The following is a 25,389-nucleotide window of genomic DNA, read 5'->3' as shown; positions in this document are numbered from 1 at the left end:
AAGTAGAAACAGAAGAGAACTTCTTGAATAAAGGGCACGTACGAAAAACCTACAGGTAATATTATACTTAAAGTTGAAACACTAAATGCTTTTCTTTAAGAACAAAACAAAAATGTCTACTGTGATGGTTAATTTAGTTTGCCCGTGTGATTGGGCCTTGGGGCATTCAGATATTCTGGTTGTTTCTGTCAGAGTGGTTTTTTTTTTTCCCTGATAAGATTGACATTTAAATGGTGGCCTGACAAAAGCAGATTACCCTCCTTAGAGTAGGTGGTGGTAATCCAATCAGTGGAAGAAATGAATAGAACAAAAACACTTGTCCTACTTAGAGTAAGAAAGAACTTTTGCCTAACTATCTAACCTCAGCTCTTCCTGGGTCTTGAGCCTACAGAACTTCAACAGGAACTTCATGATAGGTGCCTCCTGGTTCTCAGGCCTTCAGACTCAGACTAAACTATCCGTTCTTCTGGATTTCCAGTTTGCCAACTATTTACGTGAGCCAATTCCTTAAATAAATCTGTGTCTGTGTGTGTGTGTGTGTGTGAACACAAACATGCATGCACACACACACCCTATTATTCCCCCCCCCCTTTGGAGAATCCTGACTAATACCATCTACTCTCAGCGGTTCTATTCAACATCATACTGAAAGTCCTAGCCAGTACATTAAGAAAAGGAAAAAGTTTGGAAAGAAAGTTCCCTGCTCCGCATCTACCCCTTGTCTTCTTTTTCCCCCCAGATTTCTCTTCAACTTTGTAAAGGAACTCCTAACCTGTGTAGCAATTAAAAAGAATGAGGTGTACCTACAAGAAAGTCATGCCATAATTGCATTAATTTACTTAAATTCAACTATGTAACCCCACTGGAAAGAGAAAAAGGTGGAGGAGGGGGAACTAGAGAATTAGCTGGAGTGGGGGGGAGGGTACTTTAAACTAAGCCTATTATTCCTATGAATATATGACCACAAACAATAGAATGAATCCAGCTTGAAATAGCTGATGGAAGTTGTTAAAACCTATGAAAATAAAATGTCACTCACAAATAATGTGTCAATGACAAAAATAAAGCATAATGCTCAAGAAAAATAAATCATGTAGTAAATGCTTATTTGGTCCTCCTTCAGGAAGAAACTAAGTAACAACAAAAGGCTGTAGAGAAATAATAACTACAAAAGCATTAAATAAGTAATAAATACAATAACCTAAAAAATGGGAACAAGTAGGAATTTCCATTTTTAAAATGTAAATTATACATGTATACATACAAACTACTAAACAAAATCATACATATATGTTAAAAAAAACACTCCATATGACTTGAGGGTATATTTGCCTATACGTGATATCTGCCTTTAGAAATATAATACCCGAGGGAGGAACCAAGATGGTGGAGTAGAAGGATGTGCTCTCACTCCCTCTTGTGAGAACACCAGAATCACAACTAGCTGCTGGACAATCATCGACAGGAAGACACTAGAACTCACCAAAAAAGATACCCCACATCCAAAGATAAAGGAGAAGCCACAATGAGATGGTAGGAGGGGTACAATCACAGTAAAATCAAATCCCATAACTGCTGGGTGGGTGACTCACAGACTGGAGAACACTTATACCACAGGAGTGCACCCACTGGAGTGAAGGTTCTGAGCCCCACGTCAGGCTTCCCAACCTGGGGGTCTAGCAACGGGAGGAGGAATTCCTAGAGAATCAGACTTTGAAGCCTAGTGGGAATTGACTGCAGGACTTTGACAGGACTGGGGGAAAGAGAGACTCCACTCTTGGAGGGCAGACACAAAGTAGTGTGCCCATCGGGACCCAGGGGAAGGAGCAGTGACCCCAGGGAAGACTGAACCAAAACTACCTGCTAGTGTTGGAGGGTATCCTGCAGAGGCGAGGGGTGGCTGTGGCTCACCGTGGGGACAAGGACACTGACAGAAGAAGTTCTGGGCAGTACTCCTTGGAGTGAACCCTCCCAGAGTCTGTCATTAGCCCCTCCAAAGAGGCCAAGTAGGCTCCAGTGTTGGGTTGCCACAGGCCAAACAACCAACAGGGAGAGAACCCAGCCCCATCCATCAAGAGTCAAGTGGATTAAAGTTTTACTGAGCTCTGCCCACCAAAGCAACAGTCAGCTCTACCCACCACCAGTCCCTCTCATCAAGCCTCTTAGATAGCCTCATCCACCACAGGGCAGAGAGCAGAAGCAAGAAGAACTACAGTCCTGCAGCCTGTGGAACAAAAACATTCACAGAAAGATAGACAGATGAAAAGGTAGAGGGCTATGTACCAGATGAAGGAGGAAGATAAAACCCAAGAAAAACAACTAAATGAAGTGGATATAGGCAACCTTCCAGAAAAGGAATTCAGAATAATGATAGTGAAGATGATCCAGGACCTCGGAAAAAGAATGGAGGCAAAGATCGAGAAGATGCAAGAAATGTTTAACAAAGACCTAGAAGCATTAAAGAACAAACAAACAGAGATGAAAAATACAATAACGGAAATGAAAACTACACTAGAAGGAATCAATAGCAGAATAAGTGAGGCAGAAGACAGATAAGTGACCTGGAAGACAGAATGATGGAATTCACTGCTGTGGAACAGAATAAAGAAAACAGAATGAAAAGAAAAGAAGACAGCCTAGGAGACCTCTGGGACAACATTAAATGCAACAACATTCACATTATAGGGGTCCCAGAAGGAGAAGAGAGAGAGAGAAAGGACCAGAGAATATATCTGAAGAGATTATAACTGAAAACTTCCCTAACATGGGAAAGGAAACAGCCACCCAAGTCCAGGAAGTGCAGCGAGTCTCATACAGGATAAACCCAAGGAGAAACACACCGAGACACACAATAATCAAATTGGCAAAAATTAAAGACAAAGAAAAATTATTGAAAGCAACAAGAGAAAAACGACAAATAACATACAAGGTAACTCCCATAAGGTTAACAGCTGATTTCTCAGAAGAAACTCTACAAGCCAGAAGGGAGTGGTGTGATATACTTAAAGTGATGAAAAGGAAGAAACTACAACCAAGATTACTCTACCCAGCAAGGATCTCATTCAGATTCGATAGAGAAATCAAAAGCTTTACAAACAAGCAAAACCTAAGAGAATTCAGCACCACCAAACCAGCCCTACAACAAATGCTAAAGGAACTTCTGTAAGTGGGAAACACAAAAGAAGAAAAGTATCTACAAAAACAAGCCCAAAACGATCAAGAAAATGGTCATAGGAAAATACATATCGATAATTACCTTAAACATGAACGGATTAAATGCTCCAACCAAAAGTCACAGGCTTGCTAAATGGATACAAAAACAAGACCCATATATATGCTGTCTACAAGAGACCCACTTCAGACCTAGCGACACATACAGACTGAAAGTGAGGGGATGGAAAAAGATATTCCATGCAAATGGAAATCAAAAGTAAGCTGGAGTAGCAATACTCATATCAGATAAAATAGACTTTAAAATAAAGAATGTTATAAGAGACAAGGAATGACACTACATAATGATCAAGGGATCAATCCAAGAAGAAGATATAACAATTATAAATATATATGCACCCAACATAGGAGCACCTCAATACATAAGGCAACTGCTAACAGGTATAAAAGAGGAAATCGACAGTAACACAATAATAGTGGGGGACTTTAACAGCTCACTCACACCAATGGACAGATCATACAAAATGAAAATAAATAAAGAAACAGAAGCTTTAAATCACACAATAGACCAGAGATATTTAATTAATATTTATAGGACATTCCATCCAAAAAGAGCAGATTATACTTTCTTCTCAAGTGCACAAGAAACACACTCCAGGATAGATTACATCTTGGATCACAAATCAAGCCTCAGTAAATTTAAGAAAACTGAAATCATATCAAGCACCTTTTCTGACCATAATGCTATGAGATTAGAAATGAATTACAGGGGAAAAAAACGTAAAAAAAACAAACACATGGAGGCTAAACAATACGTTACTAAATAACCAAGAGATCACTGAAGAAATCAAAGAGGACATCAAAAAATACCTAGAGACAAATGACAATGAAAACACGACAATCCAAAACATATGGGATGCAGCAACAGCAGTTCTAAGAGGGAAGTTTATACCTATACAACCCTACCTCAAGAAACAAGAAAAATCTCAAGTAAACAATCTAACCTTACACCTAAAGGAACTAGAGAAAGAAGAACAAACAAAACCCAAAATTAGTAGAAGGAAAGAAATCATAACGATCAGAGCAGAAATAAATGAAATAGAAACAAAACAAGAGCAAAGATCAATAAAACTAAAAGCTGGATCTTTGAGAAGATAAACAAAATTGATAAACCATTAGCCAGACTCATCAAGAAAAAGAGGAAGAGGACTCAAATCAATAAAATTAGAAATGAAAAAGGAGAAGTTACAACAGACAACGCAGAAATACAAAGCATCCTAAGAGACTACTACAAGCAACTCTGTGCCAATAAAATGGACAACCTGGAAGAAATGGACAAATTCTTAGAAAGGTATAACCTTCCAAGACTGAACCAGGAAGAAACAGAAAATATGAACAGACCAATCATCAGTAATGAAATTGAAACTGTGATTAAAAATCTTCCAACAAACAAAAGCCCAGGACCAGATGGCTTCACAGGTGAATTCAATCAAACATTTAGAGAAGAGCTAACACCCATCCTTCTAAAACTCTTCCAAAAAATTGCAGAGGAGGGAACACTCCCAAACTCATTCTATGAGGCCACCATCACCCTCATACCAAAACCACATTGAGATACTACAAAAAAAGAAAATTACAGACCAATATCACTGATGAATATAGACGCAAAAATCCTCAACAAAATACCAGCAAACAGAATCCAACAACACATTAAAAGGATCATACACCAGGATCAAGTGGGATTTATCCCAGGGATGCAAGGATTCTTCAATATACGCAAATCAATTAATGTGATACACCATATTAACAAACTGAACAATAAAAACCATATGATCATCTCAGAAAAAGATGCAGAAAAAGCTTCTGACAAAATTCAACACCTATTTATGATAAAAAGTCTCCAGAGAGTGGGCATAGAGGGAAACTACCTCAACATAATAAAGGCCATATATGACAAACCCACAGCAAACATCCTTCTCAATGGTGAAAAACTGAAAGCCTTTCCTCTAAGATCAGGAACGAGACAAGGATGTCCACTCTCACCACTATTATTCAACATAGTTTTGGAAGTCCTAGCCACGGCAATCACAGAAGAAAAAGAATTAAAAGGAATACAAATTGGAAAAGAAGAAGTAAAACTGTCAGTGTTTGCAAATGACATGATACTATACATAGAGAATCCTAAAGATGCCACCAGAAAACTACTAGAGCTAATCAATGAATTTGGTAAAGTTGCAGGATACAAAATTAATGCACAGAAATTTCTTGCATTCCTATACACTAATGATGAAAAATCTGAAAGAGAAATTATGGAAACACTCCCATTTACCACTGCAACAACAACAAAAAAATACCTAGGAATAAACCTACCTAGGGAAACAAAAGACCTGTATGTAGAAAACTATAAGACACTGATGAAAGAAATTAAAGATGATACCAACAGATGGAGAGATATACCATGTTCTTGGATTGTAAGAATCAATATTGTGAAAATGACTATACTACCCAAAGCAATCTGCAGATTCAATGCAATCCCTATCAAATTACCAGTGGCATTTTTTATGGAACTAGAACAAATCAACTTAAAATTTGTATGGAGACACAAAAGACCCCACCCCAAATAGCCAAAGCAGTCTTGAGAGAAAAAAACGGAGCTGGAGGAATCAGACTCCCTGACTTCAGACTATACTACAGAGCTACAGTAATCAAGACAATATGGTTCCGGCACAAAAAGAGAAACGTAGATCAGTGGAACAAGATAGAAAGCCCAGAGATAAACCCACGCACCTATGGTCAACTAATCTATGACAAAGGAGGCAAAGATATACAATGGAGAAAAGACAGTCTCTTCAATAAGTGGTGCTGGGAAAACTGGACAGCTACATGTAAAAGAATGAAATTAGAACACTCCCTAACACCATACACAAAAATAAACTCAAAATGGATTCAAGACCTAAATGTAAGACCAGACACTATAAAACTCTTAGAGGAAAACATAGGAAGAACACTCTTTGACATAAACCACAGCAAGATCTTTTTTGATCCACCTCCTTGAGTAATGGAAATAAAAACAAAAATAAACAAATGGGTCCCAATGAAACTTCAAAGCTTTTGCACAGCAAAGGAAACCATAAACAGACGAAATGACAACCCTCAGAATGGGAGAAAATATTCGCAAACGAATCAACGGACAAAGGATTAATCTCCAAAATATATTAACAGCTCATGCAACTCAATATTAAAGAAACAAACAACCCAATCCAAAAATGGGCAGAAGACCTAAATAGACATTTCTCCAAAGAAGACATACAGATGGCCAAGAAGCACATGAAAAGCTGCTCAACATCACTAATCATTAGAGAAAGCAAATCAAAACTACAATAAGGTATCACCTCACACCAGTTAGAATGGGCATCTTCAGAAAATATACAAACAACAAATGCTGGAGAGGGTGTGGAGAAAAGGGAACCCTCTTGCACTGTTGGTGGGAATGTAAATGGATACAGCCACTGTGGAGAACAGTATGGCGGTTCCTTAAAAAACTAAAGGATATGATCCAGCAATCCCACTACTGGGAATATACCCAGAGAAAACCATAATTCAAAAAGACACATGCACCTCAGTGTTCACTGCAGCACTACTTACAATAACCAGGTCATGGAAGCAACCTAAATGTCCACTGATAGACAAATGGATAAAGAAGTTGTGGTACATATATACGATGGAATATTACTCAGCCATAAAAAGGAACGAAATTGAGTCATTTGTTGAGACGTGGATGGATCTAGAGACTGTCATACACAGTGAAGTAAGTCAGAAAGAGAAAAACAAATATTGTATATTAACGCATGTATGTGGAACCTAGAAAAATGGTATAGATGAACGAGTTTGCGGGGCAGAAGTTGAGACACAGATGTAGAGAACAAACGTATGGACACCAAGGGGGGAAAACCATGGTGGGGTGGGGATGGCGGTGTGCTGAACTGGACGATTGGGATTGACATGTATACACTGATGTGTATAAAATTGATGACTAATAAGAACCTGCAGTGTAAACAAACAAAAAACAACTAATATTAAACTTTCTTTGGGTTATCTGTATGGAAATATGTTAATATAAATGTTTCAGACATTACATGAAATTTCTAAAAATCTTATATGTTCTGGTATAATGTTATAAGTCATAATTCTAGTTATTACTTTAAAATATGTATCTCAGAAATAACTAAATTTCCTTGTCAATTGCATTATTATGAACTTTCATCAAATCTTTAACCGTGGTCATTTTTAAGTCTTTTGTCATTTACAGACAGTTCTGGGTATAGTCTGATGCTTTCACAAAAATGTTCCTATAAAGGGGTTTCATCTTCAAGGAATTCATGGAAAAGACTGACAAGTACACGTTTCGGGTAACTGACTATACTGCTGAACTGAATGAATAAGCATTTTCAGAACTCTAATGGAAAACTGATGAATTAATAAAAGTGCTAACAAAAGATCAAGATGAAAAAAAAAATTAATTACATGGGACTGAGTGAACTGATGAGGATGATTATAATTTTTGTGACTTTCTGTTTGAATAATAAAAAAAAAATCCCACAAGGACTCAGAGGCAAAAAATATACAAATCAATTTTCACTGCAAAGTAAAGGAGCTGTTACAGTGGAGGATTACTGGACTGAATGTCAATATTATGACATTGTATAAGTGTGTTTCGTGTTTGCTAACTGCAATCATTGTTGCTTTTGTGGTCATCCATTTACAATGCTTGGTGTCAGTTTATCTCTTGTAAAAATAAAATACAGTGTGTGTGCATGAAAAAAATAAAATAGAAAGTCAAAAAACCCCAAAAACCATAAAAAAAAAAGAAATATAATTCCCGAGGAACTCTACTAAATATTTAATAATCCAGAGGACCATCCAAGATATAAAGTGAAGAAATCAAATTATAGAATACATATATATAACATCATCCCTTTTCTTTAAGAAACCGACCAATCAACAAAATAAACACAACCATATGTTTATATATATTTGTATAAACCATATGTGTATATATATTTGTATAAACATGGAGGTCACTCAAGGCCTGTTGACCTTGAATCCCATATGATGGTAAAGAGATGGGGAGGAGAGATCAGCAATTTTTTTCTTAAATAATGTTTGGAATTTTTTTGCCTGTTTCAACAATCATGCTATACTTTTGCCACTGGAAAAAATTAATAAAGAAAATTTAAATTAAAGGGAAAAATTAAATTACCACTAAAATAGAAAACAAAGGCTAATTGGCCATAAGCATACTCATTAAGAATTAAAATCTAGCTAAGAATAAAAGTGAAAAAAATCCCTTATTTTAATGACAGCTACCCAAAGAATCTTTAATGTCCATTTATAAAAGCAAGCCACTGGTAATCTTTGGCAAGGTGCTCCTGAATATATCCTCATGCCAGCAAACATCTTAAACTAACTGAATCTCTTTCTTGGATCACAAAACTATTCATTTAATTTCCTGCCAAGCTAAATAGGGGAAAATGTATGCTTTACACTTTCAGACAAAATGCCTTGTTAAGTCTTAACTGTAGGGGTGGTGCAATAAATCCTCATGTGTTAACAAGTTGTGGTCTACAACAGAGTCATGTATTTTATTTCAGGAAAAAATATTACATTTTCTGTGTTTTCAGCAAGTTTAAATGGAAAAAAAAGGGGGAGGGGGTAAGAGAGGCTATTGTGCAGCTCTAAGCAAAGCTGAGAAAGGAGAGTAAGCCTGCCCAGAAATATGTGACCTATAGGTTTGGCTTAAATTTCACTTGCTGAATTCTTGATCTAAACCCATTTCTTTTCCATAATATATACTGGGAAAATGTCAATCTATCCAGTACATCTCAAACTATTCAAAGAATACTTTAAAACAAAAATTCTTAACTGTCCTATATACCATACTCTATCGCCTGTAGTTAACCAATATGGGTAAAATTCGTCTCCAATGTGACTTTCACTGAGCGTATCAGTGACTTATTCAAATAATGGAGCTGAAGATAAATTCAAATCTTGACAAGTACTCACTTTTACAGTTTCTTCTGTATTAAGTTTATTTCCCTTAACCAAGACAATTTGGAAAGGGTTGTTATTTTCCCAAACATGCTGTAAAAAAATGAAATAAACAGAGTATTTTAATGAAAGAAATGAATATTCTATGCTAGCAATGAAATCGTCTTATCAGTTCTCATTTCCGTTGGTAAAAGAATGAAAATACACCTCTGAACTAACAACTGAAAATCATATATATTAAAATAACCATCACAACCACTAGCACTTAGTTCTCAAGGCAGAACAGGCAGCATTCCAGTATTGCTAAGAAATTCACTAAACACCATTAAAAAATAGTATTAAAGTTTTGCATAAATTAAGAATTGACCAATAAATTAATATAAAGATAATAACTTAATCATCAAGGAATGGTTAAACATTCAATTTCTTAAGACTGAAGAACTATTTTAAAACTGTCATGTTCTGATGAATACAAACTTAAGATTTGCTTTATACAAATATATTACATTCTAGAAAAAAATGATGGCTTTGTTACATTTAAAGTCTAAAAGTATTCAATAAGAAAGAAAGAAGAAAACAGACAAATTATACCAAAACACTATTATAGATAAACTGAAAGAAATGAGATATACCAGAAAATCAACTGTCTCTGCACATCTAACTTTTCTACTAGAATGCTCAACTTGCTCTTTGAAGTCCCATTTAGCTCTAATCTCAACATATCTCAAATTTGAGGGCATTTTTCTTTAGCACCAAAAGATAATCGAAAACATAAATGGCCTGTTTACAATCATATGTAGCCTGAGTAAGGAAAAAGAAGGGTAGCTAAAAAGATAATTACTAATAAATGGTGACGGATCTTTGGCAAATATGCATTAATATTCTGGGGAATATTAATATTAATTCATATTAATATTCTGTGGAAAATAGGCTTAAGCATACAACCTAACCAAAAAAATCGCGTGCCTTCTGGGGTTACCAAAGGTTCATACGTGAAACTTACAGAAATAATTCGAGTTTTCTTTGGTGGTAAAGGAAGAGGAAGGTTAGATGAATTTCGATTTATGGCAGCCTCTATGGCAATCATTTCCTGTTCATACAGCTTCTTGATCTTGCAACATTCCACAAGTATAAAATGGGGCAAGGTCCTATTCATTACACAGTTCCGGATATACTACAGTGGCAAGAAAGAATAAGGTAAGGATTTTCAAGCAAAACTTAAATCAACAGAAGAATAAAATTAAGCTGAACAACACTAGAACAAATGCACTGTGAAAGAGTATCTTAAATAACAACTCAATGTCAAGAATATGAGAAATAAAAATCACAACATAAAATTGCTACAATTAATTGAACATCTACATACCTGAGAACTGAACTAGATACTTCTTATATGTTAGAGCTAATCTTCATAACTCTAAAAGACAGATTTTCCCCTTTTAATAGACTAAAGAACTGAAAATCAGAAAGCTAAATTACACAGCTAGTATCTTTAACACCTGGATTTAAATCCATTTGTCTGACTTCTTTTCTGTTTGCTAAACTTTGGAGAAATATGTGCCACAGTATAGATGTTTTATTTTCTCTTCTCTGCACTTAAGACCTGACAGTATGACCAACTGGCACACCTTTCCAGGGGCAGGACTTGATCGTCATAGACTGTGATGCCACACTGCCACCTCTGACCAGTAAGTCAGGAAAGGTGAATATGTAGTACACATGTGGCCATTTTTTATAAGTCTTGAGGTGGCCACATTTCCATGGATCCCTGAGGCAGACCTGGTACCTTTTCAGCACAGGGCTCCAGGCACCCATTACTGCCTTTCCATCAAAAACTTACTGGCCATTTGAGCTTGATGCTCTGTTTCATTTCCATGAAACCAGGATGATTCTCCAGAGGCATAAAAGAAGAGGGGTGGTTATTCACATTACCAAAGATTCCTAACATAATGAATAGAAATCCAATGTACTCCTCACTATAATAAATTTCCTATACAGATATAAAGTGTGACTCAGTATATTGTATTCAATTCAGAACCACTGAAAATACACTTCTGGAAAAAAGAAAATTTCCAGAATGTCCTATAAGTGGGAGTTAACATGATACTATGATAAATAAATTCATTCAAAAACTTTTCACTATGAAAGATGTATCATTTCATTTCCTTCAGGTTCCTTCACCTTCATTGTATATTTTCTTTCTCACATGACCTTGTACAAAAAACACACGTCTTTAGTTTTCTTTGTAATAACAAATTCCAGTTTGAGCAAAACAATGTACTTTCCTCCTATTAAAGTTTAAGAAAAAAGTGTTAAATTAAAGAAGCAGTAGGCTACTTAAAAGATGGCAGAGGGCTTCCCTGGTGGCGCAGTGGTTGAGAGTCCGCCTGCCGATGCAGGGGACGCGGGTTTGTGCCCCGGTCCGGGAGGATCCCACATGCCGCGGAGCAGCTGGGCCCGTGAGCCATGGCCGCTGAGCCTGCGCATCTGGAGCCTGTGCTCCGCAACAGGAGTGGCCACAACAGTGAGAGGCCCGCGTACCGGAAAAAAAAAAAAAAAAAAAAAAAGATGGCAGAACATGAAGGGAAGAAGTCAGTACTTAGATGTCACCACCAAGCACTTTTCATCTTCCTTCTTCCTCTCATGGGCTAGAGTTCAAGCACTTACTGTCAGAATGTCACAGATCCCAAAGCTGTGCACAGAGGTTATAACTGCTGCTAGACTTTCTACCTACTAAACCAAGGATTAAGGGCTACACTAAAAATCTGAAAAAAAAAGAAGGGGAGGACACAAAATCCCCTGTTACCTGGTAATAAATCAGAGCTCCTTCTCAAACAGACATCACTTAATAACTGGCATGCCTGTATCCCTCTTGCTTAAAACAAACAACAAAAATCACAAATAAGAGTAATCAGAGGTTTCCATGGTGGCACAGTGGTTAAGAATCCGCCTGCCAATGCAGGGGACACAGGTTCAAGCCCTGGTCAGGGAAGATCCCACATGCCGTAGAGCAACTAAGCCCATGCGCCACAACTACTGAAGTCCGGGAGCCTAGAGCCCACGAGCCACAACTACTGAGCCTGCATGCCACAACTACTGAAGCCCATGAGCCTAGAGCCCGTGCTCCACAACAAGAGAAGCCATGGCAATGAGAAGCCCGCACACCGCAACGAAGAGTAGCCCCCACTTGCTGCAACTAGAGAAAGCCTGAGCGCAGCAAGGAAGACCCAATGCAGCCAAAAATAAATTAATTAATTAAATTAATTTTTAAAGAAAGAGTAATCACATATTTTCCTAAAATTCTGTTACTATTTACCTCTAACTTGGCACTTAACCCAGTATTCTTTATGTAACAACCATTTTTTGGTCTCCAAATGTAATTTTAACAAAAATATCCTCAAGTTCCTTGAAGGCAAAGCTTCTTTAAATAGCATACCTTATGCTGGGGGAAGGGGTGTCGCAATGCACATATCTTATTTAAACTCCACTATACTCCAAAAATAACCTGAGGCACATCAATTCCCTGCATAAAACATCTACACAAAGAATTCATGACTAAATGTAAATAAATGGTAAATTGACAGTTAAAACACATACCTGGAACTGAATTAGTGGATGATCACCAAACACATATTCTACTCTCCCACTGACTTGCAACACATAGTCATAGGGGCTAACTTCATCTTCTTTCCCATGAATAGTCAAACGTTTTTGGATTGCCAATTCATTTATTTTGATAGGATTCATATTAGGAGATACTTGAAAGCTAAACACATCCTAAAAAGGGGGGTAGAAAAAAGAAGCAATTTTGTATTTACACTGGAAAAAAAAATCACTCTTTACATTTGTACTTATTATTAAGTACTACAGTGTACACAACTATACATAATGTTTACACATGTACATCCTTTACATTTAATTTCCAGTAAATTTTCTTTCCCCCTACCAATCCTGGAAAATCATTTTTTAACCTAAATGAATACCTTGTTACAGTTCATCTCATTTTTAGTTTAGTGTTCCCACATGCTGCTTCCCAATGCTGGTTATCAGCAGTGATGGTGAAATGGCCAAATGAGAATTTAAAGAATTTGAGGGGGGGTGGGCGGGGTGATGCATGTATGATGGAGTCGGTTGCCAAACATCCTTTATTTTGAGATTCTGTCATTCCTATTTTTTGATGGTAAAATGTTTATTCACTTATGAAATAGTGCTGGCAATAAATTACGGTATGGGGTTTGGGGTTTTTTTAAAGCAATAATAGCCTAAATAAAAATCTATAAACTCGGGCTTCCTTGGTGGTGCAGTGGTTAAGAATCCGCCTGCCAATGCAGGGGACACGGGTCCGAGCCCTGGTCCGGGAAGATCCCACATGCCGCGGAGCAACTAAGCCCGCGAGCCACAACTACTGAGCCCACGTGCTACAACTACTGAAGCCCGCGTGCCTAGAGGCCATGCTCCACCACAAGAGAAGCTACCGCAATGAGAAATCCGTGCACCACAATGGAGAGTAGCCCCCGCTTGCCACAACTAGAGAAAGCCCGCACCCAGCAACAAAGACCCAACACAGCCAAAAATAAATAAATAAAATAAATAAATTTATTTTTTTAAAAAATCTATAAACTCTATGTGACTTTCTAAAATTATTTCATGACTTAAAAATTTACTATTCTGTATGATCAAAAACTCTAAGAATTTTTGGTTTAATCCCTGGGAAGTATTTAGCCGAAAGAAAAGGAGACTAAGGAGACATATGATAGCTATATTCCAATTATCTGAATATCTGGCATGTAGAATAAAGGGAGATTGAATGGATACATATTAAATAAGAAAGTATAACCAGATAAGCAGAAGTCACAGAAAGCTAGTTTGAATTTAATTTTTTAAATTCAAAATTTAAATGTGTGCTTGCTCACAGTGAAAACATGCTACTTCAGTAGGCAGAGGGCTCCCATAGCAACTGGATGTATTTGGTTAGAGACACAGGATATAAAGGATGGTGAAAAGAATTAATATGTTATATAAAGAGTCTGCCTAGATGATGTCTAAACTCCTTTCACCGTTAAGTTCTATGACTGCTTGAATCCAATAAGATTTTACATCTATATTTCTCTTCTAACTTCAAAACACTTCTTTTCACATATACTTTGTTACAATGATGATCACATTAAAATTTGTATATCCAGTAGAGGTTTGACCCATATGTGATGAAATTCAAACTGACCTAGATGGACAAATTGCCCGGAGCAGGTATTTTCAAGTTGAATTCTAATCACCTTTTAACAGTAAAATTCCCTATTTCAACTCTTTCAACAATGCAGAATTCCTTAAACAGTATTTTAAATTTGATCTTTACACTTTATGATATCCAATTCTTGGCTTAAATTGAACTTGAGTCTCAACATATCTCAGTATAGAGTGGCAAATTGTTTTCTTTTTTTTTTTTCTAGACAAACTTCCTTTGCAAAATGCCTGAACGTAGGATCCTTTTTTTACATCTGACCTAACAAATACTTAATAACATGTTTTTGGCAAGGAGGCCGACTTGATAAAATGAGAAACACCTGGAAAAAATCCTGACTCTACCACTGACCAGCTATGAAGCAGGGCACAAAAGAACTCAAACTTCTCTCCCTTTCAGTTTCTTCACTATAAAATGGGGTTAAAATAACAACACTTTATTGGGTTGTTGTGAGAAGTAGAGAATATATTTCAAAAATACCTTTCATAATTCCTGGCATAGTAAAGTGCTCAACATAGAAGGACTACTGATAAAGGTTTTCTTATTGTTATCACAGTAACTGAAGAACAAAACAAAATATCCCTGTACTCCTACCCTAATTCCAAGGCCAGAGACTAGATGATAAAATGAGCACACTTCATACAAAGGCAGTAGCATAATCTAGTTTGTAAAATTGCTATGAACATTCAGATACAGATAACTGTATATACACTCTATTATAATGCCGAATTCCGAACCGGCACTTAGTTCACGTACTCACAGAATGCAAATGTAAGAAAATGGAAAAAAAGAGCTCTTTGATCAAACCTTTCATTTTATAGACAAGAGAAAAATCACAAGAGAAAATAAAATTATATCTACATTAAACAACATTATCTATACCAGGGGTTGGCAAACTTTTTCTCTAAAGAACTAGGCTTTGCTAACAACATATGAGTATCTGTCGCATATTCTTCTTTCTTTTCTTTTTAACATCCTTCAAAATTCTTGGAGTTTTTTACATCCCACAAAAAATATAAAAATCATTCAAAACCACTGCAGTTTGCAGACCCCGATCTAGACAAAAATGCATCAAAAAACCATATATGTGCAAAGGATGTGTCACTTTAGGTTGTCACATATAATCCTAAATATATTTCCATCTTAAATCTAAAAATGATCTATGTCAGTCTTTACTAGGTGAGGAACAGCCTCCTCTAACATTGGTGCTGCATTCTGATAAAATTCACAAATTTATTATAAAGTATTTCTTAAAATAATATAATACTACCTGACAATTTTCAAAATGAACAGCCACAATGAGCTTTCCTCCGTAAAGTTTATCTTCTAGATTTTCAGGGATGGATGGTTCATGCTCTGGTGGATAGGTTTGCTTTAGCCAATCCATCCAAGACAATCCCACAAGCGACTGAATCTTTTCCTCACTGAATCTGCGCATTTTTATTCGGAATTCATTCACCTCAGGATCCTTCAAGGCATCAAATTCATGCAAACCTAAACAAAAATTTTAAACGTGTCATTTTGAGTAGCTAAGAGAATACAAAATATACTCAAAAAAAGATAATTTGGATGCTTGGTTTTTATGAAGCCAACAAAACTGAACGGGAAAATATTATGAAAGATAAAGAGAATATTATGAAAGATAAAAAAATATTCAAGATAAAATAACGAACTTCATGTATAGAAGATGAACATACAATTAGATTTCTAAAGAATACAAACTTGAAACCTCTTAAAGAACTATAGCTGGTTACCAATTTTAAAAAGATAATCACTGAAATTCACAGTACTATTTTAAAACCACATATGAAAAAGCCAGTTTTTCTTTACAAATCAAGTAAATCACATTTAAAATATTTAAGAAAGGCTAAGAATCTGAAAACTTTACAAATAAGCCTAAAACTCAAGTTATTACTTAAAACTCAGTAAACTTCAATTTTATAAACTTTCCGTTTACTGTGATTTTTCAACAATGGTTATAGCATATCAGTTAGTCAAAAATCTCATAAACATAAAACTATTTTTTGTTGTACTGAATTATGAACCACTTCTGCCATGAAAATAACTATATAACAGCCTGTATAAGCTTATAATTATTCTAATAAATAATTCTAGATATCTAAAATAATAGAACATGTATAAATTTTTATATGTGCATTAATTTTTACCTATCAGATTGGCAAACATTTTAAAGTTGGACAAAACCTTAAGCTGGAAGGGACAGAAGAGAAATAGGCATATTTAATATTTATTAGAACACACACACACACACACACACACACACAGTTTTGACCCTGGTATTCCACCAAGAGGAAGTGCAACCTGAGCGACTCAGGACCAACTAGTGAAAGTCAAATATGTTCCCCAAACCAGTCACGTAAGATGCCCAGCTTCTTGTGAGCCCACCTTGCGCTTCCTCCTGCCAGCAACTTCCATCAGGCATACATGAAAGCCATCCACTTTCTCTACCATAAAAGTTTATCACTCCCCTGCCTGACTCTGAGTCACTGCCAAACACAAAATTCCTTTATTATAGCAAGCTCTGAGTAAAAAGTCTGTTCTCATTTGCATGATTGTTTATTTCCACAAATCTATGGAAATAATTGTACAGATAACATGATATCAGTACAAGCATGTTCACTGTAGCTTTGTTTATAATAAACAAAAAACTGGAAACAACCTAAAGATAAATCATTAAGACCTGGTTAAAAAAATTAAGATACATCCATATACCATGATAGAGTGGTGCAAGTGCTAAAATGAATGAAGTAGATCTGTGTTGTTAGGATAAAAGTCCCAGATATATTAAATATATGAAGCAGGAACACAATGGGTCTCGCAAGATTCCTTTTATGCAAATTCAAAAGAAAGAATATAGAATGCATATAAATTTTTGCCTTGAAAATTGAGATAATATTAACAGCATTTCATAGTGTTGGAGAGGGAAGCACAGTGTGGCAAGCTGTTACTTTTCATTCTGTAGGGCCAAATCAATACTATATCATTTGAATATATGCACGTCAATGAGTGTTATCTTGATAGTAGACTTACCTGCATTGTATATTTACGTCTATTAAAACAGTCATTATTTCTAAAATAAATATTAGCACTGATTTGACGTATTAAATATAGAAAATTTAAAATGTTTAAGTTCCATAATACAACAAAGGTAAAATCTTGAGGGTAAAATATGATTTCTTGGATAGTTTTAGATCTGGAATAAAATATATTACTCTAAATCAGCTATGTGAATGAACTGTAATTTAAGCGAACTACCTTAAGTATCTTAGAGCTTCTTCCTTTGCACTGTTCAAACTATTTCTATTCACAGATCATCGGTACTACAGATAAGGACATGGAAATGGATACCTAATAATAGATACATCTAACAAAAATCAAACTCTTTATCTCCCTTTATCTACTAAAAGTCATGTCTAATCCACTTTCTAAATGTCTCTCAACTCTGTCTAGTTCTCTTAGGTCCTATAGCCATTACCTTAATCCTAGCTACCATCATCTCTCCCATGGATTAATTATTACATCAGTTTTTCATTAATTACTCACAATCTTAATTCCTCCAATCCATTTCCATTCCCCAACCTAAATAATTTTTCTAAAATGAAAATCTGATGATGTTACTCCCCTACTTAAATCCCTTCAATAGCTTCCCAATTGCTCTTACGAATTAAATCTCTACTTTTTACACGGCCTGGATGGCTCTGCATGCTCTGAAGCCGGTTGCCGCTCTGGACTTCCTGCTTATCCTAGCTGTCCCTTAAGCAAATCATAGTCAATTTCTTTTATTCCTTGAATAGGCCATCATTCCTATATGCCATTCCCACTTGGTTTTCCTTCTTCCATCTCCTTTCACCTACTCAACTCCTAATGAGCGCTTAAGTCACAGTTTAGCTGTTTGTCTGCAAAGAGGAAGGCCCTGACTCACCCAGTTGATTTAAGTGACCCTCCTTGACTTATAACAACTTATACATTGTATTGTAACTGTCGGTTTACTGATCCATTATTTCCCACTGGATTGTGAGCTCCAAGCAGACAAAGACCACATTACCCAAGTTCAGTGCTGTGGTTCTCAAGTATAAACACTCAATATAAACTGTTGAATTGCAATTGCTATTGTTTTGGTGATTTTTTTTCAATAATATAAATAAGGGACTCTTTTCACATAACTATGAGAGACAACTGAAAAGTACAGATTTCTTTCATACATCCCAGACTCACTAAATCCCAATCTCTGACAATCTGCTTTTTAAGAAACTGATGAATGGTTACCTAATCTATAACAAAGGAGGCAAGTGGACTTCCCTAGTGGTCCAGTGGGCAAGACTCCACGCTCCCAATGCAGGGAGCCCAGGATATGATTCCTGGTCGGGGAACTAGTTCCTGCATGCATGCCACAACTAACACTCTGCATGCTGCAACTAAGAAGCCCGCATGCCACAACTAAGAAGTCTGCATACTGCAACTAAAGATCCCACATGCCACAACAAATATCCTGTGTGCCACAACTAAGACACAGCACAGTCAAAATAAATAAATATTTTAGGGCTTCCCTGGTGGCACAGTGGTTGAGAGTCCACCTGCCAATGCAGGGGACACGGGTTCGTGCCCTGGTCTGGGAAGATCCCACATGCCGCGGAGCGGGTGGGCCCGTGAGCCACGGCTGCTGAGCCTGTGCGCCCAGAGCCTGTGCTCTGCAACAGGAGAGGCCACACAGTGAGAGGCCCACATACCACAAAAAATAAATAAGTAAGTAAATAAATAAATATTTTAAACAACAACAAAACAAAGGAGGCAAGCATATACAATGTAGACAAGACAGTCTCTTCAATAAGTGGTGCTGGGAAAACTGGACAGTTACATGTAAGAGAATGAAATTAGAACACTCCCTAACACCATACACAAAAATAAACTCAAAATGGATTGAAGACCTAAATGTAAGGGCAGATACTATAAAACTCTTAGAGGAAAACAGAGGCAAAACACTCTCTGACATAAATCGAAGCAAGATCTTTTCTGATCCACCTTCTAAAGTAATGACAATAAAAACAAAAATAAACAAATGGGATCTAATTAAACTTAAAAGCTTTTGCACAGAAGGAAACCATAAACAAAAGAAAAAGATAACCCTCAGAATGGGAGAAAATATTTGCAAACAAAGCAACCAACAATTAATGTCCAAAATATACAAATGGCTCATGCAGCTCAATAACAAAAAAACAAACAACCCAATCAAAAAATGAGAAGAAGACCTAAACAGACATTTCTCCAAAGAAGACATACAGATGACCAAAAAGTACATGAAAAGATGCTCAACATCACTAATTATTAGAGATATGCAATCAAAACTACAATGACATTATCACCTCACACGGGTCAGAATGGCCATCATCAAAAAATCTACAAACAATAAGTGCTGGAGAGGGTGCGGAGAAAAGGGAACCGTCCCACATTGTTGGTGGGAATGTAAACTGGTACAGCCACTATGGAGAACAGTATGGAGGTTCCTTAAACAACTACAAATACATATGACCCAGCAATCCCACTACTGGGCATATACCCTGAGAAAACCAAAATTCAAAAAGAGTCATGTACCAAAGTGTTCATTGCAGCTCTATTTACAATAGCCCAGAGATGGAAACAACCTAAGTGCCCATCATTGGATGAATGGATAAAGAAGATGTGGTACATATATACAATGGAATATTACTCAGTCATGAAAGGAATGAAATTGGGTCAATTGTAGAGATGTGGATGGACCTAGAGACTGTCATACAGAGTGAAGTAAGTCAGAAAGAAAAAGACAAATACCATATGCTAACACATATATATGGAATTTAAGGGGAAAAAAATGTCATGAAGAACCTAGGGGTAAGACAGGAATAAAGACACAGACCTACTGGAGAACAGACTTGTGGATATGGGGAGGGGGAAGGGTGAGCTGTGACAGGGCGAGAGAGAGGCATGGACATATATACACTAACAAACGTAAGGTAGATAGCTAGTGGGAAGCAGCCGCATGGCACAGGGATATCGGCTCGGTGCTTTGTGACCGCCTGGAGGGGTGGGATAGGGAGGGTGGGAGGGAGGGAGATGCAAGAGGGAAGAGATATGGGAACATATGTATAACTGATTCACTTTGCTATAAAGCAGAAACTAACACACACACACACACACACACAAAAAAACTAAAAATAGAACTACCATATGACCCAGCAATCCCACTCCTGGGCATATATCCAGAGAAAACCATAATTTGAAAAGATACATGCACCCCAATGTTCATTGTAGCGCTATTTACAATAGCCAAGACATGGAAGCAACCTAAATATCCATTGACAGAGGAATGGATAAAGAAGATGTGGAACATATGTACATTGAAATATTACTCAGCCATAAAAAAGAACGAAATAACGCCATTTGCAGCAACATGGATGGACCTAGAGATTGTCATACTGACTGAAGTAAGTCAGACACAGAAAGATAAATATCATATGATACTGTTTATATGTGGAATCTTAAAAAAAAGGGGGGGTTACAAATGAACTTATTTACAAAACAGAAGTAGAGTCATGGATGTAGAAAACAGTTATCAGGGGATACGGCGGGGGAGGGATAAATTGGGAGATTAGGATTGACATATACACACTACTATATATAAAATAGATAACTAATAAGAACATGCTGTATAGCACAGGGAACTCTACTCAATACTCAGAAATGGCCTATATGGGAAAAGAATCTCAAAAAAAAAAAAAAAGGAGTGGATATATGTGTATGTATAACTGATTCACTTTGCTGTACATCTGAAACTAATACAACATTGTAAATCAACTATACTCCAATAAAAATTAAAACAAAAAAGAAAGGAAGGAAAAAAAAAAAGAAAGAAAAAGGAAGAAATGGATGAAGCCTGAATTGGGGAACTACTATAAAGATCTCTTAAAAGTAGAAACTTTACCAAAAATAAAAAGTTAGGCTAAGGAATTTAATTTTAAGCCTAGTTAATTGCCTATATGTCTTGTGGTATGAAAATTTGATAGCAAAGCTTAAATTTTAAGATAAGAGTACTGTATAGTTTACAGTCAAATATAAATTTTTGATATTAAAAAAGTACTGAATGAACAATTTCTTCATATTAAAGATACTGTTAAAATCCTACAGACTATGTATTTCCTTCACTTTAAGGTATGCCACAGCTTTAGATAGGTGAGGAGAAAAAGGAAGTGTTCAAATACTTTTTTCAGGATGCTGACAAAATCCTCTGATCAAGATTTACTACTGGGTATTTGGAGAAATTAATGCAGGAGTAACAAGTACCTTCTCTACAAAGAATAATCAGAACCCCAGCAGTAGCTCTATAAATAATTATTGAGAATAAACAGAAAATGAAATAATTAGGCATATCATCTTTCAGGAAAAGGTATTTTTAGACCCGTCAGGGCAGTTATGTCTGTAAAGGTTCTATTGTTTTCACTGGGGAGGAGGAGGCAGCAAACTTGTTCCTGAAGTTAAATTGAAATAATTGTTCATTGTTTTCCCAGGAGGCATGACCTCACAAAGTCCCGGTTGTAGTCATCACATACAAATCAGCAACTGCAAAAAATGACTTGTTAGGTATTTAAAGTAAAATTTCATTCTAAAACATCAGAACAGCCTTACTCAACTTCCTAAATGACTGTTAACATTTGAATTTGTGTATATGATCATAAGGCCAGCTTTCCTAAACTGCTGAGGGTCTAAAGTACAATTTATAAATTTTAAGAGCTTATAAACTGTTTAATTCAATGCAATAAAACACTCGTGGCATTTTCTTAGTCATTCAAATTGCAGGGCACATTGCATAAAAAAATTTTTATACAATAAGCTTTATACACTAAATGAAATATGAAATATGGTACATTGCTTATAAAAAGAGAAATTCAATTCTAATATATATTAGATCTCTGTGCTGTTAGTAGGGTGAAGTTAGAGTTGTCAAATTTAAAAACAAAAAAACAAAAAAAACACAGTATGTCTAGTTCTATTTGAATTTTAGATAAACAGTGAATGACTTTTTGGCATTAAGAGTATCCCATGGATCTACTGTATTTTTATTTGGTAAATTTGACAAGCTTAGGTACAGATAATGGTGGCTAATGATTCCATATGCTTTGGAGATCAAGACCCAAAGAAAGCACAGTGATCTAAGTTTTGAAAAGATGGTAAATCTCAAAAAGACACCTATATTCTCATAAAAGTTAACTCTCTCTGTGATGCTAACCTTTTGAATTGTCAAATATTTCAGCTTCCCTAAATATCAGCAGAAAAATGCAGAAAAACAGTATTTTCACAAACATGCACACAAAACTGCTTAAAAAGAACTATATCAAAATATTATCAGTGGATATTCTTGTCCTGGATAAAACTAAGTGATTTTTTTATTCTTTCTACTTTTACATATACTCTAATTCAAAGGAAAAATTTTTACTAATGGAGAATAATTAAAAGTTTAAAAAAAATCTTAGGAGCTCTAAAAAACAGAAAGGCATGCTTTCTATTGAAGCTATTAATATAGTTTTGAAAAATCTGTATGTTATACAATTACAAGCCTATTTAATGGGGGAAAAAGTCATTGCCAAAGCAAACTAGGTAACATCTGAAATAATCAAACATTTTTAAATACCAGGGTGTCATTCAGTAAATAAACAAGCTTCTGTTCTAAGTACTCAAAGGGAAGAGTTTAGTCCCACTGTGTAATCATTAGCTAGCCTGAATTAACTATAGGTCAAGATCAAAGAATAGTATCTTAAAGGTACTTACTATCTTAAAGGGGATGGTACTATATTATCCTATAAGAGTGAATGTGATCAATACAGGTAGCCAATCCAGATCCAACACTCTTCAGATATTTTTGGTTTTGTACTTTAAGCCTCCTCTTCAGTAATCCCCCTTGCAGTATGCAAATTCAAGTTAATACCCTGTCTAAGGCAGGATACCACTGGCCCTGTAGACATCTAAGATTACTACAGCAAGAGAGACTGCTCCGTGTTTACTGTGTTACTCACAATTCTCCCTGAAATTAATATGCAAAGAATAATGTGGGCATGATATATCTTGACTTGCTATAAAAGTAACTTCTACTTAAAACATAATTTTACTTATGGAGTAAAATTTATGGAAACATCAATCAGCTTAAAGTCTCGGTTAGCATAGAGTTGTGCATAAATTATGTTCATACTAGACGGGTAGTTCACAAGAAACTTAGGATGCATCTCTTAAAAAGGGCTTCTCAAAGTACCTGAGGCAAAGGAACAACTTTTTTATTTCAAATTTGCAAAAAAACAATACTTTTATAAAATAAAAATAATTCACTAGACATATAGATTGCCAACAAGCACATGAAAGATGCTCAACATCGCTAACTATTAAAGAAATGCCAATCAAAACTACAATGAAATATCATCACTGGTCAGAATGGCCATCATTAAAAAGTCTACAGGGCTTCCCTGGTGGCGCAGTGGTTGAGAGTCCGCCTGCCAATGCAGGGGACACAGGTTCGTGCCCTGGTCCGGGAGGATCCCACATGCCGCAGAGCGGCTGGGCCCATGGGCCCGCTGAGCCTGCGCGTCCGGAGCCTGTGCTCCGCAACGGGAGAGGCCACAACAGTGAGAGGCCTGCGTACCGCCAAAAAAAAAAAGTCTACAAATAACAAATGCTGGAGAGGGTGTGGAGAAAAGGGAACCCTCCTACACTGTTGGTGGGAATGTAACTTGGTTCAGCCACCGTGAAAAACAATATATGGAGGTTCCTCAGAACACTAAATATAGGGTTGCCACTTGATACAGCAATCCCACTCCTGGGCATATATCCAAACAAAACTATAATTCAAAAAGATACATGCACCCTTATGTTCATAGCTGCACTATTCACAATAGCCAAGACATGGAAAGAGCCTAGATGTCCGTCGACAGTTGAATGGATTAAAAAAATGTGGTATATATACACAATGGAATACTACTCAGCCATAAAAAATAATGCCATTTGCAGCAACATGGATGGACCAAGAGATTATCATACTAAGTGAAGTAAGTCAGAAAGAGAAAGACAAACACCATATGATATCACTTATATGTGGAATCTAAAATATGACACAAAAAAACTTATCTACAAAACAGAAACAGACTCATAGCCATACAGAACAGACTTGTGGTTTTTCAAGGGGTAGGGGAGGGGGATGGATGGATTGGGAGTTTGGGACTAGCAGATGCAAACTATTATATATAGAATGGATAAACAACAAGTCCTACTGTATAGCACCGGGAACTATATACAATATCCTGTGATAAACCATAATGGAAAAGAATGTATATTTATGCATAATTGAATCACTTCTTTATACAGCAGAAATTAACACAACATTGTAAATCAACTATACTTCAATAAATAAATTAAAAAAAATAAGTCACTGGAAAAGAAAAAGATAAAAAATACACACACCCTTGGATGTTGTGGCAATATCACATCGCTAGAGAAGTTTATTCTCGATTTCTATACTTACTTTATCTCAGACTGGTTAACAATGTACAGACCAGCACTGGCCCATGGACCACACCTTGCAAAGCAAGGTCTCAGATCATACTTACTACATGTTTATACAGATAGCAACAAACATGTTAAAAATTCAAAATAAGAATTTTTTTAATTACCTCTTCCTATAAGGACTCCAATTTTTGAGTCTAATTTTTCCCCTGGGTCACAACTTCTTGTCACTAATTTGAGAACTGGAAGAAAAGGTCTGACATCACAGAGTCTTCTTGTTTCATCTTCAAGCTCCTCATATACAGCAGTTTGATTCACACATGCAAACATATAGGAGTCAATTTCCATAAGGAGGTTAAACATTGGGTAATTATGAACTTGTTTCCATAACATCT

At 36.2% G+C, this 25,389-nt stretch overlaps 1 protein-coding gene across 7 annotated transcripts in view; it reads right to left on the bottom strand.

Annotated features, from left to right (window-relative positions):
• PIK3CB (phosphatidylinositol-4,5-bisphosphate 3-kinase catalytic subunit beta) overlaps positions 1-25,389 on the bottom strand; it is a 191,104-nt gene that overhangs the window by 75,127 nt on the left and 90,588 nt on the right. For 4 of the 7 annotated variants that reach the window (XM_073803775.1, XM_019934248.3, XM_073803774.1 and 1 more), the window contains 5 exons: positions 25,162-25,387; positions 15,729-15,952; positions 12,817-12,996; positions 10,223-10,393; positions 9,235-9,312 (listed from right to left, as the gene is read on the bottom strand). In XM_073803775.1, coding sequence (XP_073659876.1) covers positions 9,235-9,312; positions 10,223-10,393; positions 12,817-12,996; positions 15,729-15,952; positions 25,162-25,387 — 879 coding nt within the window. The remainder of the gene's footprint in view (positions 1-9,234; positions 9,313-10,222; positions 10,394-12,816; positions 12,997-15,728; positions 15,953-25,161; positions 25,388-25,389) is intronic. The other 3 variants (XM_019934251.3, XM_019934252.3, XM_019934250.3) reach the window with 2 other exon arrangements.

The sequence above is a fragment of the Tursiops truncatus genome, chromosome 4, assembly GCF_011762595.2.
Source record: "Tursiops truncatus isolate mTurTru1 chromosome 4, mTurTru1.mat.Y, whole genome shotgun sequence".
Taxonomy (NCBI): domain Eukaryota; kingdom Metazoa; phylum Chordata; class Mammalia; order Artiodactyla; family Delphinidae; genus Tursiops; species Tursiops truncatus.
The sequence above is the reverse complement of the archived record's forward strand: the minus strand, read 5'-3'. Positions and strand labels throughout refer to the sequence as shown.